The 16,544-nt window shown below is 40.0% G+C and overlaps 4 protein-coding genes across 10 annotated transcripts in view; 1 reads left to right on the top strand and 3 right to left on the bottom strand.

Moving 5' to 3' along the window:
• Positions 1-67: 67 nt before the first annotated feature.
• ing4 (inhibitor of growth family, member 4) lies at positions 68-4,452 on the bottom strand. 2 transcript variants are annotated; one of them, XM_034553867.1, is made up of 8 exons: positions 4,332-4,452; positions 3,802-3,873; positions 2,753-2,919; positions 2,527-2,641; positions 2,304-2,415; positions 2,027-2,171; positions 531-592; positions 68-422 (listed from the first exon to the last, which is right to left on the bottom strand). In XM_034553867.1, the coding sequence occupies exons 1-8, from the start codon at positions 4,366-4,368 to the stop codon at positions 383-385; spliced, it is 750 nt and encodes a 249-aa protein (XP_034409758.1). In that variant the 5' UTR covers positions 4,369-4,452; the 3' UTR covers positions 68-382. The 2 variants fall into 2 exon arrangements, with proteins under 2 accessions (XP_034409758.1, XP_034409759.1); XM_034553868.1 differs by lacking the exon at positions 3,802-3,873 and having other exon boundaries at positions 4,332-4,390.
• Positions 4,453-4,966: 514 nt separating this feature from the next.
• On the bottom strand, positions 4,967-10,725 carry nop2 (NOP2 nucleolar protein homolog (yeast)). The gene is made up of 16 exons (XM_034553765.1): positions 10,613-10,725; positions 9,674-9,788; positions 9,504-9,549; positions 9,360-9,427; positions 8,874-9,172; positions 8,423-8,648; positions 8,132-8,331; positions 7,872-7,961; positions 7,401-7,488; positions 7,166-7,306; positions 6,643-6,782; positions 6,463-6,552; positions 6,239-6,361; positions 6,039-6,136; positions 5,821-5,957; positions 4,967-5,729 (listed from the first exon to the last, which is right to left on the bottom strand). Exons 2-16 carry the CDS (start codon positions 9,777-9,779, stop codon positions 5,293-5,295), a joined length of 2,289 nt encoding a protein of 762 aa, XP_034409656.1. The 5' UTR covers positions 9,780-9,788; positions 10,613-10,725; the 3' UTR covers positions 4,967-5,292.
• Positions 10,726-10,797: 72 nt separating this feature from the next.
• emg1 (EMG1 N1-specific pseudouridine methyltransferase) lies at positions 10,798-13,005 on the top strand. Its single transcript, XM_034553870.1, has 5 exons — positions 10,798-11,144; positions 11,280-11,381; positions 11,988-12,129; positions 12,307-12,515; positions 12,598-13,005. The coding sequence occupies exons 1-5, from the start codon at positions 10,995-10,997 to the stop codon at positions 12,709-12,711; spliced, it is 717 nt and encodes a 238-aa protein (XP_034409761.1). The 5' UTR covers positions 10,798-10,994; the 3' UTR covers positions 12,712-13,005.
• Positions 13,006-15,175: 2,170 nt separating this feature from the next.
• kel (Kell metallo-endopeptidase (Kell blood group)) overlaps positions 15,176-16,544 on the bottom strand; it is an 8,113-nt gene continuing 6,744 nt past the window's right edge. For 4 of the 6 annotated variants that reach the window (XM_034553760.1, XM_034553758.1, XM_034553762.1 and 1 more), the window contains 6 exons: positions 16,469-16,544; positions 16,303-16,392; positions 16,132-16,199; positions 15,857-16,017; positions 15,686-15,775; positions 15,176-15,597 (listed from right to left, as the gene is read on the bottom strand). The exon at positions 16,469-16,544 is cut by the window's right edge and continues 31 nt beyond it. In XM_034553760.1, the coding sequence (XP_034409651.1) occupies positions 15,451-15,597; positions 15,686-15,775; positions 15,857-16,017; positions 16,132-16,199; positions 16,303-16,392; positions 16,469-16,544 (632 nt within the window). In that variant the 3' untranslated portion in view covers positions 15,176-15,450. Of the gene's footprint in view, positions 15,598-15,685; positions 15,776-15,856; positions 16,018-16,131; positions 16,200-16,302; positions 16,393-16,468 lie in introns of those variants that run through there. The other 2 variants (XM_034553759.1, XM_034553763.1) reach the window with 2 other exon arrangements.

Below are 16,544 nucleotides of genomic sequence, written 5' to 3'. Positions count from 1 at the left end.
CCAAACTGTTTCCAGAGAACATTTTGTAGTACATGTGAATATAGTATTAACTACTGTGACAACTTGAAACTGTTAAACCACTCAGGGCAGTTGTAGTGTTTATTATTCACTTGTGAAACAAAATGTAAAAAAATAAATCACAATAAGAGCACCAAAAGTAACGGAGAAAAACCTGTTAACCGTTTAAAAAAACAAATATTAAATACATTTGTAACCACTTGGCTCTTTCACACACACCGCATCAGACCAAGGCAAATTACATAAACCAAAAGAAAATGCACCAAATGTTAAGGAGGATGAGAAACAAAAATTCTAGAAACTAATGAAGAAATATTCTTCTCATTTTCCATCTGATCTGTGTCCATGTTTTTTCCAGGTGTTTTTATTTCCTCTTTCTGTCTTGAGAGCATCGTGGACAATACCTGCATAATAAAAAGAAAACACCCAGCAAAAAAACTTGAATGAGTAACAATTCACTTTTATCGGATGCATTGAAAATGGGATCGTAAATTACAGCCTGGGTTTCTTACCATTTGCCTCTTGGTTTGGTTGTCAGGCCCACGCATGCAAAATGAAACCACTCAATGGAGCACTGGAGAAAAAACAAAATATGTAATACTCTGTTAAGTATCCCTGCACAAGGAGCACTTAGTCGAGACCAAACACAAGATCAAAAGCAAAATCAATCTTTTCAAGGAGAGACATCTCATACAGTTCAAGATTCAAGAGATTCAAGATATTTTTATTGTCATACGCACAGTTAACAGACAGTTACTCCGTACAATGAAAATCTTACTTTGCTAGGTCTTTCTTCCACACAGAATTACAATAACTTAAACTTGAGGTAAAAATTAAAAACATAATTAATAAAAAGGTAATAGTTTAATATGTATAGATCAATAAAATAAGGCACATAAATACAGTGTGTAAGTGTAAAGTGTTGCATCTGCTAATGAATCCCTTGCTCTGTCATTTGTAGACTGCAGGACTCGGAAATATATATATCTACACACACACATATATATATATACATACACGTACTTGTACTCTATGTGCAATAACATATTATTGATATATAATATCATATATATATATTGCAATATTCTTATTAAATCTTCTCAATTATAGGCCTGTGCCATTAAAGTGCAGTGTTGTTGACCTTTGTGATACTTCATTGGTATTTAATGTTAATGTTATTGAAATAAAAACAAACATTAAATCATAGGTTGTTTAGAAAGGTCATTCAAATGCCATGTCTTCTCAACTGAAATAAATACATTTTCTGTGTTATCAAAAAAAGGTATTTTAGCAAATATTTATACAAAAATACTAGGCTATGAAATTCTTTAGCAAAAACACATTTTAGACAACTGAAAATGTATATAGAATCCACAAAGTACAAAACAACATGGAAAACCATGATTTTATCTAATTATTGTCTTTTGAAAAAAGGTTTGTATTTATTAAAAATGTTCTTTGTCTGTATTTTTGTCCATTCTGGTTCTGTACTATATTTGCAATGAGAACCATGTTGTAAGTTCTTTTCTCCTATTTCAAACCCTGTTTATTTTTCTTATATCTACGGTTTCTTTTCACAACATCACCAACGACCAAAAATGTCAAGCATTATTATTAATTATAAGTAAAGAGCAATGTCCGCGTTCTTTGTGGAATGTTTATCTCGCCCACCTTTTCAATATTATAACCAAATCCATCACAATGTTAAGTCCCACCCAGGGATGCATCGATCTGACTTTTTCAGTCCTGATATCGATACCATACCCAAAATGCATTCATGTCTAAGGCAAAATGAGGCTCAACTTAAACATTGCTTTCTTAACTCTGTAAAATAAAATGTGAAAAATAAATACATACATCCAAATAAATGTACTGCATTGTTATCGTAAGTATCGCTGCATCTCCAGACCAATGTCCTTTTAATGCAGAAAGATTTGGGGAAGCGACAATCTCAAAGGCACGTCATGTGACCCCCGACACTGAAAGGGGACAGAAAAACAAAACTCACATCAGTGTTGTCGCAGCCGATCATCTCGCCGTAGGAGACCTGATGACACAGGCAGTAGGTGGGTTCGTTGGGATCCACAGGCATGTCCAGCACATCAGATGGGTGCACGTTCCCAAAGTTGGTGGCAGGGCTGTTGAATTCTCCTCTGATGATGGAGAAACGTATTGAAAGTGAGAAAGGGGTCATTATGCTCATAAAACCAAAATCATAAATTTCAAACACACAAAAAAGTAAACACGTGGTCACCACGATGCTGGAAGTGAGATACACGACGTACGGTTGGAGGAGTTTGACTTTCTTCTGTGCACTCTTAGGACTTCCATCTTCATCTGAGCTCTTCACTTTAGATCTTGTTTTAGCTGTCTTCTTTTCCTTCTGTCTGGTTTCAACTGGAATTACAAAACTACTTCATTATTCCACTAAATGTGGTTTTGGTTACCCTGGCAGTCCTCTGTGCAAAAACATATAAGAGATTACAAGCCAATATAGTGGACACACACCTTTCTTCCCCTTGCTGGAGGTGGAGTCATAGTCCGTGCTCTCGATCTGCTTTTCCTTCAGGTCGGCCTCAAACCGAGCCAAGTCCGTGTCAAGACGTCTGATGTGTTTGTCGACCTGCACAAAATAGAACTTCAGCCGACCGATTGATGTATGAAGGGTCCATCTCGATCTCATATTACCGACAGATGTATGTCAAATATTCTGTCTATTTCTCAAGATACTAACCATCTCATAGGTCTGCATGGCCAGTTGCACTTTATCATCTCCAAATTCCTTGCATTTACTGTAAGACTGCTGAATCTGCCTCAGTATGGACAGCTTCTGTTCAGAAGATAGAGTCCGCGCGTTGGCCGTGTACTCTTTAGCCAGAGAGTCTATCTGTCCCTTTAGGTCTAGAAGACAGACAAGTAATACTTAGTAGTGTAACACATCTACAACCACATTGGAACTGTAAACAAGTCAAAGTTACCAATGGGATCAAACTAATATTTAAAATAATACAAACAAATACTCAAATATACAGATACAAATTTCAGTGATCATTTACTTTAAATCGTAGATGTCTGTTTTCTTGTTTAGCATAAACAGCTTCTGTTGAGCAGCACATGAAATAGCTTGGTTACTGGCAATAATATGTAGATATTTTAACATCACTCTCAACTTATTATACTAAATTGACCCAAGTCAATTATTACCTCAAGACTGTTACAGAGTATGTACTAATATTCTACTGTACATCAGTGGTTCCCAATCTGTTTGTCTGGTGACCCCTTCAAGTTAAGTAATGTGTTTAGCCTTATCCTCACAGGTTATTGTTGTGAGCAGTTCAATCAAAGTATGATGCCTCAGTCTTGGATTGTTTTAATTTAAAATGTGTTCTTTTTAGTGAGCAGAGGAAGTTAACGTTTTCACAAGAAAGGGGCAAACATTATAGATACAAACAAAATACATATACAATGTTGTATAATACATGTTTTAACCCCCCCCCTATTTTCGTATTCATAAAAATCAGCTTTTGACCCCTCAGACTCCACTTAGGATCCTTTTGGGGGACCACGACCCCTAGGTTGGGAACCAGTGCACAGATCACATTGTTCAATCATGAGCCGTTGAGGCGGCGCAGTGGGGGCTGCAGTGGGGGCTGCAGTGGGGGCTCCAGCGGGGCTCCAGCGGGGCTCCAACGGGACCGGAGATGTGCGTCTTCGGCGCAAACGAGTAAAAACAAGAGTGAAGCTGCACAGTTAAGCTACGAGACCGCAGCTCATTGTTCTCACCCTCTGTGCGCTGATCTAGATCCCTCATCAGATTGAAGTTTCTCTGCAACTCGAAGGGCAAGTTTTCGATGCCTGGTGTTGTGAAGGTGGAGACAACAAACAGTTTAATCCCGCAGTGAGAGCAAACGTGCAACATGCAACAATAACGTTATTGCGAGCAGGGCAGCGGGCTTGATGGCGAGCTGGATGACGCGTCCACTAACGTTCAGAAATATATCGCAGTGACGAGCGAAGGGAACACAAACATGCTGCACGTGCGTGTGCAATTAATTAAAGATAAGGCCAAGCGACTTGTTACAGTACGATGTGTGTGTGCAATCTCTAACGGCATCCTCTTTCGTTCGGGTGCGACGCGTTAACCCAGCAAATAGACCGAGCCTAAACCCGCGGACCGTTAGGAAACGGTTACGTCGGTTCATTGCGCACGAGGGTCGCGCGGGGACTTCGTTACACAACTAAAGACAAAGCACAGCGCGAGCCAAGTAGCAGGAAACGTTGCGCAGCATTAAGACGCATAATAAATAGCTTACTGTCCAAATAATGCTCCAAATACATCCCCGCCGCCATCTTAGAAAATGTAAACAACACAGCTTCCGGTCCAAAATGGACCAAACTGATTGGCTGCTTTCACAGAGTCCCAATATACAAGTCAAAGAAAAACTAAACAAATGTGATCATTACTAGTTGGCATATGGCACGACGTTTACCATATTTAAGATTGACAGGGTTCAAGATGTATGCAGTCTATTTAGAAACCAGTCAAAACTTTAATTCAAGAATATCCAATTACATTCTGATTCATAACAATGAGGCATTGGATTATTTTGAGAATCGGATTACATTTTTCAATATCTGACATTGGACATTTTACATTATGACTAGTCGGAACATACATTCAAGATACCTTGAATGGACTTCTGAATACTCATAATTTCAAAGATTTCAACTTGGATGTTTAAAAATTAAAATGGTATATGTCTGAAACTGGGATTATGGTTTATCTAAAATGTATTGACAGGTCAAACTACATTGGTAAATGTGTAATATGTAAAAAGAGATGGTCAAGTGAACGCTATTAAATGTACAAAGCGTTTCCCCTAACTGGCTTCAACATTAAGCTCAATCAAATGACCCGATGATGAATAATGAATCGAACAAATGACGATCACGGTATCTTAAAAGATTTATTATGTTTCACAGATTCATAGACGCTGTCCCGACCCTGCAATTAAATCAACAGACATTATGAATATTCTGGAATACATAAAAAAAAGGGAGGACACAATTTAAGTTAGGGCCTCGCCAACCATTGTACATGGGCATTACAGATGCCGTCTGGCTGACACACATACACACAGTACAGTGTGGAACAGTATCGCTGCTTGGAAATAACAGCACAAACACATTCGTTAGATGAATGAGCTGGGTCTGCAAGGAAGCTCGTCAAAGCGTTTACACAATCTAGTACTATTCATCACGGCGTACACACTCTCATTCTCCTCCTTTTTTCCTCAACATGTTCTTCAACTTTCTGAATTTATTCTTTCCCATTCTGCCATTTGCCTTCGTGGTTGCTTTTCGGTTTTTGCCTTGCTTTTTCTCAAATCTGCTCCCCTCCTTTTTTTCAGCCTTTGATGCTTTAGTGTCGTCAGCCGTCTTCACCGCAGGCTTCTTGGCCTCTGCCTCTTGCACAGTCTCTCCATCCATCTTGGCAATCTTAGCCTTTTTTGGCCCAGCAGGTGAGTCCCTTTTGCCTTTTTTCTTGATGTTTGCGGTTTTCTTGGCTGCTGTTCCATTGGCTTGGGGTTTTCCCTTTAAGTCACCTGCCTTGCCGGGAACAGTCTTCTTTTTCTTGTCACTTTTGGATGGTTTCTCTTCAGGGGAGCCGGTCACAGCTGTCGCCTCAGGAGCATCTGTAATGTCTTTTTCTACATAAATAACAGACAGAGGATGAGTTCATGTTCAACATGTTAACCAACATAATGAAAGTTTGCATGTGTTCATGAGAGAAAGTGTTACCTTTTCCTGCAGTCGCAGTTGGAACTACATTGGAGAATTTCTTGAACTTGGCCACAAAAAATCCATCCATGTTGTGGGAATGAGGGTAAAATCGGCGAGTCAGTCGCAGAGTAGGATGGAATCTACGTTCTTTGAACCTGAAAGAATGAAAAAACAAATTTAGATTACCTGCCTTTCAATAACTCAACTTAGGGGAAACACAAAGTTATCTTATTTACCTGGTGAAGCCTTCCTTGCCAAAGTCAAGTCCAATGGGAACTAATTTGACATTTCTTTTCTTTAAAGCGTAGTCTACCACCCATTCGTTCTCCTCCACCTGGTGGAAGACATTTTGATCAGTACCCAAACCTCTCTTCTAAATACTCACATACAACATGTAAACCTAAGAATGAATTAGCTGCATACACAGTGCACATACCATTATTGAACATGTGCAGTAGACCAGATATCCCCCTGAAGAAGACTCAGCATTGACAGAGTCAATGGCAGACAAAATCAGTTCTTTCTGCAAGTGAGCAGATCGCTGGATGTCGGCCTCGTCCTGTCAGACGATAAGAGGGTGGAAGAAAAACAACTGTCAAACATCGTTAAAACCAAAAGTATATGTTTGAGTGCATACGTAAGCAGTGAATGGTGTTTTACCTTGCTGGTCTTCACAGCTGGATCTTTAGCGATGACTCCTGTGCCTGAGCACGGAGCATCAAGCAGCACTCTGTCAAACCCACTCATCACCTGTGGGCAAACATTTATGAACAAGTTAGCGCACTTTATAAACTCGAGGGTAGACGACAGAGCTCAGGTCTACGGATGTGTGAACGTCACCTTTGGGAACTGCCTTCCATCATAGTTGCAGATGACGGTGTTGGTGACCCCCAGGCGGTGGACGTTGCCCACAACACTCTTCAATCTGTCAGCGTTGGCGTCATTAGCCACGATCATCCCGGTGTTTCTCATCAGCTGAGCTGAGGGTGGAACATTCACAAATGTCGTAAAACAGATTTAACGTGCACGTGACAGGAGTTTGCATCTGCCATGTTTCTACAGTGGCCCAGAACGGGCAAATCAAACACTGATGAAAGTTCTCAGCTGGTTGCAAACTGCAACTGTACCGCTAGATGCTCTAAATGCTACACGTTGCACAATTAAATAAAGGCATGTTGGGTTGTAGTAAATTAGAAAGGGCATTTTATAGATGCAACGTGTAATCCATTAATACAATAATAATAATAATGAGCAGATTAAACCGTGATGAAAATAATCAGTGACTGCAGCCCTAGTCCACATTAAACATTTGAAAATGCCTCACAAAACGAGTAAAACAATGTATAACTGCAGCACATCTTACCAATATAGGTGGTCTTGCCTCCTGGAGCTGAGCTCATGTCCAACACCAACTCTCCCTCTTGTGGAGAAAGCGCCATGACAGGCAGAAAACTGGAGGCCCCTTGCAGCATATACTGACCAGACAGATACTCTGGGGTTGCACCTAGTTTAAAACATGGAAGGCATTATACAATTAAAGCTAGTGTGATCTTTAATAGCTTCAGTCCGATTGTTGATGTGAATGTGCTGAAACGTACCAACAGGTACTGAGGAGTCATAGATGACCAAACCAACTTTAGACCATTTCCCAAGAGGATCAAGGTTCACTCCTCTGTTGATCAGAGCCTTAAACAAGGAAAAAACAGAGTTCAACATCTGAGGACTTGAAGGCAGCATTTGACACAAGACATTAGTCAAATTGTTTGAGGGGGTTCTTGTGTTTAGTGGTGGTTTCTGGACTAACGACACTCAAAACTAAAGCCTTTTAATGTTCTATTTAATTCTGCCATTTGTTTTCTAAAAGGCTACTCCATGTGTAGATTTTGTTCAGCTAACTGCAGAACTCACATTTTAATATCATTTATTTGGCATAAAGTGTTGTTAAATCCTTTAAACAAATCAATTATATATTACTACTTTATTTTTTGCTTTTTAGTGATTTGACTTGTATGAAAATACTACAAAGCACATTAAGAATTGTAAGAATCTCTCCCACCCCGAGCTGTTACCTGGGCAAGATCCCTCCTCCTTGTTTTCAGTGTGTTGGTCCGAATAGTGACAGGTCTCTGGATTTCATTGGCCTCAAGGAAATCAACCAGCTGTTAGTAAGAAAGAGGGACAAACAGATTCTTTAAAAACAAACTTCAGTCAAAAATGATTTAACTCAACACACATTCTCAATCAGGTCTTGACAACGGCAACTTGTTCAAACATGAGCACATCACAATATCTTTGTTACTAAACAGGAGAAATAAATAAAATCACCCACCTCTGAGAGAGGGAAGAGGTCCATTAATTTCTCAATGAGGAAGTTGTTGTAGCTGTAATAAGTACAGAGATCCTTCTTCAGAAGAGAGATGTACTCTGATCTTTCTTTCCCTACTTCCCTTTTTGTTGAAAAATTACAGAGGACATCAACGTTGTCCTTAATTCTTTGATAGATTGTCTTCAGGTCCAGGGGAATGATACCTGACAACACAGGTAAGGAAATTATTTAGACCTCTCTTGCTGCTTTAAAAAGAGAGAAGAATCTTTTTGGAAAGAATTGTAAGTCACTCACTTTCTTTCTCACATTCCTCTGCATCAGGTAGCCTGAAGGCATCCATTTCATCCATGTTGGCTTGTACTGTGTCTTCCTCATCAGAGTCAGCATCTGATTTCTTTTCCTTATCACCACCATCTTCATCCTCCTCCTCATCGTCGTCATCATCATCATCATCACTCTCTTGAGCCATGGTTTCCTTCTTTTTTTTTTCTTTCTTGGCTGCACGCTCAATTGGAAGAAGCTAAAAGTGGAAAAAACAAACAAGGGAAGTTGTCACTAAATCAAATTAACTGTTTATCACATTACACTAAATATATATATATATATATATATATGAACAGTGAAGTGGGAGGACATTTTGAGTCAGTTTTGGCCAATAATTAAATTTAAACATTTGAGTCACAATTTGTCTTTTGTTTTAAATACAGAGAAACACAACAAAAACGTATTGAACTGTTTCACATACTTCCTCTCCATCACTGTCTTCTTCTGCTGCTGCTGCTTCCTCACCACTGCTGTCATCAACTGCACCGTAGTCGTCAACCATTTCATCATCATCATCATCCTCCTCCTCCTCCACTTCTTTAATTCCTAGTTTGGCACTCTTCTTTCCTTGGTCCTTTGCTCCCTTCTTCGTCTGTTTTGTCTGTTCCTCCTCCTCCTCCTCCTCCTCCCAATGCTCATCACTGTCATCACTTTCAGGTTCATCACCTTCTCTCTTCCTCTTTGCTGGTTTCAACCATTGACTGTTCTCATCAGTGAAACCTTTAGGTTAAAAAAGAAGCAGATAATAAATACCACATATTTATTCTGTGATTAAAAATAACTGTAGCAACAACAGTTCAAATTCAAATACACATTTATTCGTCCTTCTAGTCAGGAGCTAGGTTGTAATTATCTGCACTTGTTCATAGAAAACATCACAAACAGGTGCAAACCCTGATGGGGATACCTTTCTTGGGCTCTTCCTCAGCAGCAGCAGCTTTAGGCTTTTTAGATTTCTGGACTCTTTTTGCAGCTCTGCAAAATGACAATATCAGTGAGCAACTTGTAACTGTAATGTTATTTTATGTTGTGTAATCAGTCAACCTCTTACCTTTTCCTGCCTCTACTTGACAGGCGTTTTGGTACCGCCGCTTCCTCTGCAAACATAAAAGAAACACTTTTAAAAAACAAGCCATAATGATGCAGTCAGCCAACGTTTTTGTAAACTTTATGGCATAGATATCCAGTTATTGTGTGTCTTAAGGAACATCTGATAATCACCATCAGTTATAAACTTGGCCAACTCAGTCTCTGCTCCTTTCTGCTTCCTGGATTTTCTCCCTGGCCCCCTCTTCACCGTGTTGGTGGGATCCAACTTACGACCCATGACTCCAAGCTATAGAGAGGAAAATAATGTTTCATCTTTAAAAACCCTGTGCAATAAAACAGTCAGCATATATGAATAGATGCCAGTGTTGCTACCATGCTATAATGGGACGCATTTGCTTCGAAGCACACAACTTTTATACATACCAACACAGTAAATTACAGCTGGTTGACACTTAGTTTTAGACAAATATTCTTACAACTTAATGGTTACATTGTATTGACAGTCCTATCAGGATATAAGAGCTTACTTATAGTAATTTCTAAAAAATATATTGTGGTCTTTGGTAGAAGACCGCAGCAATTACTGCGGTAATTGGAAGAAGCGGAAGTCAGCGCATCATGACAAATAGTGTTAAACAGAGAAACTGTAACGTTATCTTAAGAAATTAAAATGAATTTATGATAACGGAACTCTGATGAAAACAGGCCTGCAGACCAACTGTGTGAATTGAATTCAATTGTGATATTGAGACATTCACACTTCCATGAGTATCTAATTTGAGTGGGGCCGCATTACGTTAAAAACATGACGCAGTTTACTATAGATACTTTTTTTTTCTTCTAATGGTATTTAATATGGATCAAAAAATACATTCCTGGAGACATACGTAGCCTAAATGTTAACTTAAAATGCGTTCAAAAACCTTTGTTATTTAGCAGCGACATAATACTGACAAAATAAGGTGAAACGACCAGTCACACAGAAACTGAACGTAAATTGTCCGAACTCCGCATGTCGTGTTTGCAAGTTAAAATTACGCCCTCGACTATTAACACTGACTGGCCGAGTCTTTACATAATAATCTCAGCAATACTTCTCCACAAACTCACCGGTGAATGTGTTCCTTTTTGATCAAACTTCTGCTTGTACGCTGTAAGATTAAAATACCCACACGTGAATTTTCCTTCAACACGTTGTGGAAGAACATCCGTCGCACATACGTGACGTTACGACGGCGTCGACGGGGCCGATGGTGGTCTGGCGCGCGCGCGCGCGCACACAATAAACGCAACAAAACAAAAACATATATAACTGTTACATTAAATAGCACGTTATTACAACATTGCCGTAGCTTTTGTTTAGTTAGCTAAATTTAAAGAAAAAATACGCACGTATTTGTTTCAAAACACGCAGTCGTGAACGCAAACTTTTTTTAAATTATTTTTGTTTACAGTGACGCACCAATTCTGCGACAATCCAGGCGAAGGCATCATGGCGGCCCCTATTGAGAAGAAGCGTGGTCTTGAACATTTGGACGAATATGAGCCAAAACCTGCCAAACATCTCCGCAGCCTGCACGACCGCATGGCAGAGAGGAGGCTGGTTGTTATTCTGGAGGGAGCGTCGTTAGAAACCGTGAAGGTGAACCATGAGGGTCGTGTTTGTGTGTTGTTGTGATGTAGCCCCTGCCTCCTACCAGTGGAAGTGACGACAATAGCCATATCTTTCTTTAAACTGGGCTAGCTTCACAATAATTACACGTTTTATATTTTACAGGTCGGAAAAACCTTTGAGCTGTTAAACTGTGACCAACACAAAAATATGATCGTCAAAAGTGGAAGGAATCCGGGACATATAAGACCAGACATCACACATCAGGTAAGCACTCATTTGGAATAGTGTGCACAACTGTTTTCTTAACTTATGTCTGTCGTGACCTTCAGTCAGAGAGAAGTCACATTTTGTTTCAATTAAATATTATTGAAATTTGAGGAGAGATTCTGAGGTCTGGGATGCCGCTACGTTCAAGATCCAACGTGTTATCCAATAAGTGCATTCAACCATGTGGTACAACCCAGAAACGTACACGAGTCATGGAAGTACATCAATTTAACAAATATGCTCATCTCCAGCTTGACTCTGCCTAGGTCAGGTATGTCAGATAATAATGAACAAGAAGGAACTGGTCGACTTTATTATAGAGACGATAGAAAGTGTCTCCATTACATAATTTGTTCACCAGAGACCACTGACCAGTGTATTTGAATGCAATTTAAGGGATACTTATGAAAAGTATTTATCCTGTGTTAATCTGAAAAAAAACTGTTTAAAATCCATATCAGCTATTTAAAGCAGTAGTAGTATCAATGCAATTCTGCCAGTAATTGTAGATGTATAATAGTGTTTGTGTTCCTTTTTGTCATTGCTGTGTAGTATCAATAAATACATAAAAATAACATTAATATTTGTATTTCCTTTTACCAGTGTCTACTCATGTTGATGGACAGCCCACTGAACAGGGCAGGCCTGTTGCAGGTTTACATCCATACAGAGAAGAACGCTTTGATAGAAATCAACCCACAGACCCGCATCCCTAGAACTTTTACTCGCTTCTGTGGCCTTATGGGTAAACTATTATTGTTGAATGCTTTCTGTGTATAAACTACATATATATGAGTTGAGGTTTGTGCAGGCAAAGTAAAAAAAAACGTTCAGTCACCTCTTTTTTATTGTTTCATGACCTAAACCCTGCCTCTACTTAGCTAATCTCCTGGTCATTCTTTCTTCTCTTCTTGTATCTTAGTTCAGCTGCTGCACAAGCTGAGTGTCAGAGCTTCTGACGGCCCTCAGAAACTTTTGAGAATGATTAAAAACCCAGTGTCTGACCATCTGCCTCCCGGCTGCCCCCGCATGTCCACCTCCTTCTCTGCTGCTGGAGATGCCATCTGTCCTCGGTCTTTGGTGCCAGAGGGACCGGCTGCAGTGGTGATTGGAGCCTTTGCACATGGAGCGGTAAGAAACCTCTAGAAATGGTAGTTTATTCACTGCTCTGAGCATCACATATCTATGGTACTAATCTCTTTGTCTTTATTAGGTGAATGTGGACTATACAGAGAAGACGGTGTCCATCAGTAACTACCCTCTCTCTGCGGCACTGACCTGTGCTAAAATGTGCTCTGCCTTTGAGGAAGTGTGGGGTGTCCTGTGACAAACGGTCAATAATCTTCTGGTGTTGACCCGGCAGAGACAGTATGGACTTTTTTTAATGGACTAGGAATGGATATGATGTCCATTCCACATGGACCACAGACATGTATCCTGTTATACACTGAATGTGTATACTTGTATGATGGTGTTTGGCCACCATGTGAAAAAACAACAAGTTTATGTACCAAGTGTTCCTTTTTCATTGTGTGGCTGTATTTTATACCATTATCAATTGCACCATTTACTGAGTTTTGGATAATCAATCAATACAGTTGCATTAAAATATTTGACTAAATGACGAGTGGTTTTCTTTCATACAGAAGAGTGCAATACACAGGGGAGACACAATATTAGGAGATGATAGAGTACATGGATTAACTTACGAACATGGAACCTCAGTGCACAATGAAAATAACATGAGCAGATTCATTCAAATGGAAATATCCAATTTCAGATTGCTTGAAAGGTTTTAGTTTATTACTGCTTACCATACATTACTATAAATGCTAATAGTAGTGTCTTTGTGCCTTTTGAACCCTGGCTGCTTGGTAAGTTGCAAATCTTTCCTGCTCACGTTGGTGATTTTCTTCTTGCTTAGGCTGTCTTCCTTCTTGGTTTGTGATTTGGCTGCTGCTTTGCTCGTCTTGCCTCTTTCTAACTTGTCTCTGACATTTCGACTCCTTTGGGGGAGGATTGGGTTATTTTTCTCTGCCTCACATCAGTTTTCGAGTATGGGGATTTCACACTGCTTGTCCTTACTTGCGTTGTACCTGTGTTTTGGATTTCTTTTGAGAAAATAAAGTACTTTTTGAATATTATTGACAAGACAAACCTGCTGTCTCTAAATTGAAATGTAAAGGTCAAGCCAACATCGCATAGGGAAGAAAACTGCTGCTGCTCTCAATTGATTGAAACTTGCAAGTATGTTCCACTATCGACCAACTCTCTGTCCTCTGAAATATAAACTGAAATTCAGTCGCAAACAAGTTATCACATTATAAAGGAAACGGTCCTTTTACCTTATTGTTGAGTCTGAGCACTGCATGCTTTGTAGGTCGAACAAGACTCATCGTTAATCAACATTTGAGTTGCCACATTCATCCGCCTTCTGGTCTTGGTGACATCGTAGCCTCCAGCATCTGCTTGAGCTCTGCCATGGAGATGACACCTCGATGTTTGCATTGGAAAACCACAGCGAGGAGGAGCTGGGAGATATGATACAGGTACGGCTTTCCATTCTGTATCTTGGGTGCATTCTCAGCCGCAGTTTGAATCCGATGCTTAAAAAGGTGAACAGGAGTCTGAAGATTGACAAAGACGAGAAGGTTCAATTCAATTTAATAGGAGGCCGGCCCACCAGACAGGAGGCATCATACACAGCCAGCTGAAGTCACAAAGACTCCGGGGAGGAAGCAGAGTTAGTAATGTGCAATGGAGAGATGTAAATTCATCCATAAGGAGAGAAGAGGAGATAGGTGCTCAGTGTATCCTAAAAATCCCCCAGCAGCCTGTAAGCCTATAGCAGCATATCAAGGGGCTCGACCAGGGCAAACCTGATTCAGCCCTAACTACCAGAATCAGAAACCGTTTATTGCCAGGAATGTTTACACAAACGAGGAATTTTCTTTGGCGGAAGGTGCAACATTAGACATGACAAACAACAATCAACGCGACAGCAACAGTGCAATGTGTGAATTAACTTAAGTATAAGATAAAGTGCTCGGACAACAAATAACGTTAAAGTGTTTAGGTGTGTGTTTCAAGTGACATGTGTGTTTAAGTTAAAGTGCATGTTAAAGTGACATGTGTGTGGAGGAGGAATACGCACTATTAAAGAGGAAAGTCTTAAGTCTATTCTTAAATGAGGTGACTGTGTCTGCCTCCCGGACTGAAAGTGGAAGCTGGTTCCATAAAAGAGGAGCTTGATAACTGAAGGTTCTGGCTCCCATCCTACTTTTTAGGACTCTAGGAACCACAAGTAGCCCCGAATTTAGTGAGCGCAGCTCTCTAGTGGGGCAATATGGTACAAGCTCCTCAAGATATGAGTGGTCAAACAATTAACTAAGTTAAATACGTTATGGAAGAGTACAGAGTATATATATATATATATATATATAATATAATATAACTATTGCTGGCCGCTACTCACTCGGCAGAGGGCCCTTTCCTCTCACTGGGGACTCCAGGCTCTGGATAATGTCTGTTGTCGCTCCTCCAGCTGAAGCTTTCTTCCGCATCTTGGCTGTTCGCCTATTTATTAATAACAGATTAATCTTTAAATCTCTCCAGCTGATTGTCGGAGAGTTTGGCAGGTGGCCTTGTGTGTTTTTTCTTCTTCTTCTAACAATAACAATTATTTTGTTGTCAGAGGTAATTGTCTTAATCACCTATAGGAGACAAGCTGTTGTTGTTACCATGGTAGCATATAAAGCAAGAACGTAGATCTGTGAAACAGGAAGTGAAAATAGTTTTTCAAATGTTTATTTTATTAACATGAATATGCAACAGCGTGTACAATCTATGGAAATCCAAGCATATCTTAACTACTGATACAAAATAAATGTCAGGTGATTATTTACCTGTACAAAATCCCACCAACAACATGTAATAATAAACTATATTTGTAACAACATTTGTAAACATCAGTGTGCTTTTTATAAGTGTTTTGTCAGACAAATCCATAATAATAATAATCAATAAATACAAAAACGACCCCTGCTGTTCTCCCGAGGAGTGGTACTCAGCATGTTTGTAATGAATGCAGCTGGGTTGTATTGGGGCACTGCAGGCTTGTGGGACAGAGGTCAGATTTGGCACAAATCGCTGTAATTAGGAATGAGGGCTCCAAGGGCATAACTTCGCTGTATGGGTCTGAGACACAGTGAACCTGGAAAGGGAATATAATAAAATACATGCGATCAGTAGCTGAGAGGAAAGGCGGTGACAATTGCAACCTACTGATAGAACCACTGTACCTGTGAAAAAGATGTGAGAAACAGACGAGTGTGTGATAGTCCTGAGATGGAGGTGTCACTCGGATGGTTCTTTAGACTCTGATGATAAGCCTGTGGGGGGAAAACATGTGGATGTATGAGCTCAAATGTTGTTTTACACACATAGACAAGTGTCTGACGATTGCTGCTCACCTGCAATGCTATCTGCAGGGCAGAATACTGCACCCATACCTCCTGCTGCTGCGCTGCGGAGAGACAAAGCGCTCCGCCTCGGCCCGCTTTGTCTGTCACAGTGAGGTAGTGAGCCCACACACATTCCCCCACAGCCTGCACCATCTCACTCTGAGAGTAAACTACAACACAACAGACAGATTGTTGCAATACTACATTAAACGGTCTGTAACTGAAAAACTATTAAAACAGCACGTGTACATAACCTCAACATGACAAATATGAGCTTCTCTTACTATCAGGTAAAACCAGGTGGAGGATATCTTTGGCGATAAGGAAACCCATCACACCATAATTCATTGCCCTGTTTAGAAATAATACAAAAAGTGTACTGTAATGTTCAATAATAAGTCTTGAACACGTGAAAACTCTTTAAAAAGTATTTTTTAAATCAGTGTACACTTTACCGAGGATAGGTAGGATGGAAGAGAGGAGGGATAAACATTCCCATGGGAAAGAGGAGCTCATCACCCAGGAGAAATGGTGTGAGAGACAGACTAAAGAAAAAGGGAAAATACACGCTCAAAACATTCATATCAACTCTCAACTTTAAGAATCGAGGCCGACACTTACATATCAGCCGCCTCAGCCTTCTCAGTCAAGAGTTTAATGCGTCTCTTTTGCCACAAGGAAAGTAACTGGACATAGT

Source organism: Cyclopterus lumpus, chromosome 16, assembly GCF_009769545.1.
Source record: "Cyclopterus lumpus isolate fCycLum1 chromosome 16, fCycLum1.pri, whole genome shotgun sequence".
Lineage (NCBI taxonomy): Eukaryota > Metazoa > Chordata > Actinopteri > Perciformes > Cyclopteridae > Cyclopterus > Cyclopterus lumpus.
Note: the sequence above shows the minus strand (reverse complement) of the source record. Positions and strands in the feature narration are given on the sequence as shown.

Excerpts from the sequence above, each read along its gene's own strand:
- ing4 (XM_034553867.1), bottom strand. The coding sequence starts at position 4,368 with ATGGCGGCGGGGATGTATTTGGAGCATTATTTGGACA. Across the intron at positions 2,920-3,801 it reads TCTAGATCAGCGCACAGAGG|ACCTAAAGGGACAGATAGAC; the intron begins GTGAGAACAATG and ends TCTGTCTTCTAG. Across the intron at positions 2,416-2,526 it reads CTCCAGCAAGGGGAAGAAAG|TTGAAACCAGACAGAAGGAA; the intron begins GTGTGTGTCCAC and ends TTGTAATTCCAG.
- nop2 (XM_034553765.1), bottom strand. The coding sequence starts at position 9,779 with ATGGGTCGTAAGTTGGATCCCACCAACACGGTGAAGAGGGGGCCAGGG. Across the intron at positions 9,173-9,359 it reads TGAGGAAGAGCCCAAGAAAG|GTTTCACTGATGAGAACAGT; the intron begins GTATCCCCATCA and ends TTTAACCTAAAG. Across the intron at positions 5,730-5,820 it reads AACTGCGACTGCAGGAAAAG|AAAAAGACATTACAGATGCT; the intron begins GTAACACTTTCT and ends TTATTTATGTAG.
- emg1 (XM_034553870.1), top strand. The coding sequence starts at position 10,995 with ATGGCGGCCCCTATTGAGAAGAAGCGTGGTCTTGAACATTTGGACGAA. Across the intron at positions 11,382-11,987 it reads GACCAGACATCACACATCAG|TGTCTACTCATGTTGATGGA; the intron begins GTAAGCACTCAT and ends TCCTTTTACCAG. Across the intron at positions 12,130-12,306 it reads TCGCTTCTGTGGCCTTATGG|TTCAGCTGCTGCACAAGCTG; the intron begins GTAAACTATTAT and ends CTTGTATCTTAG.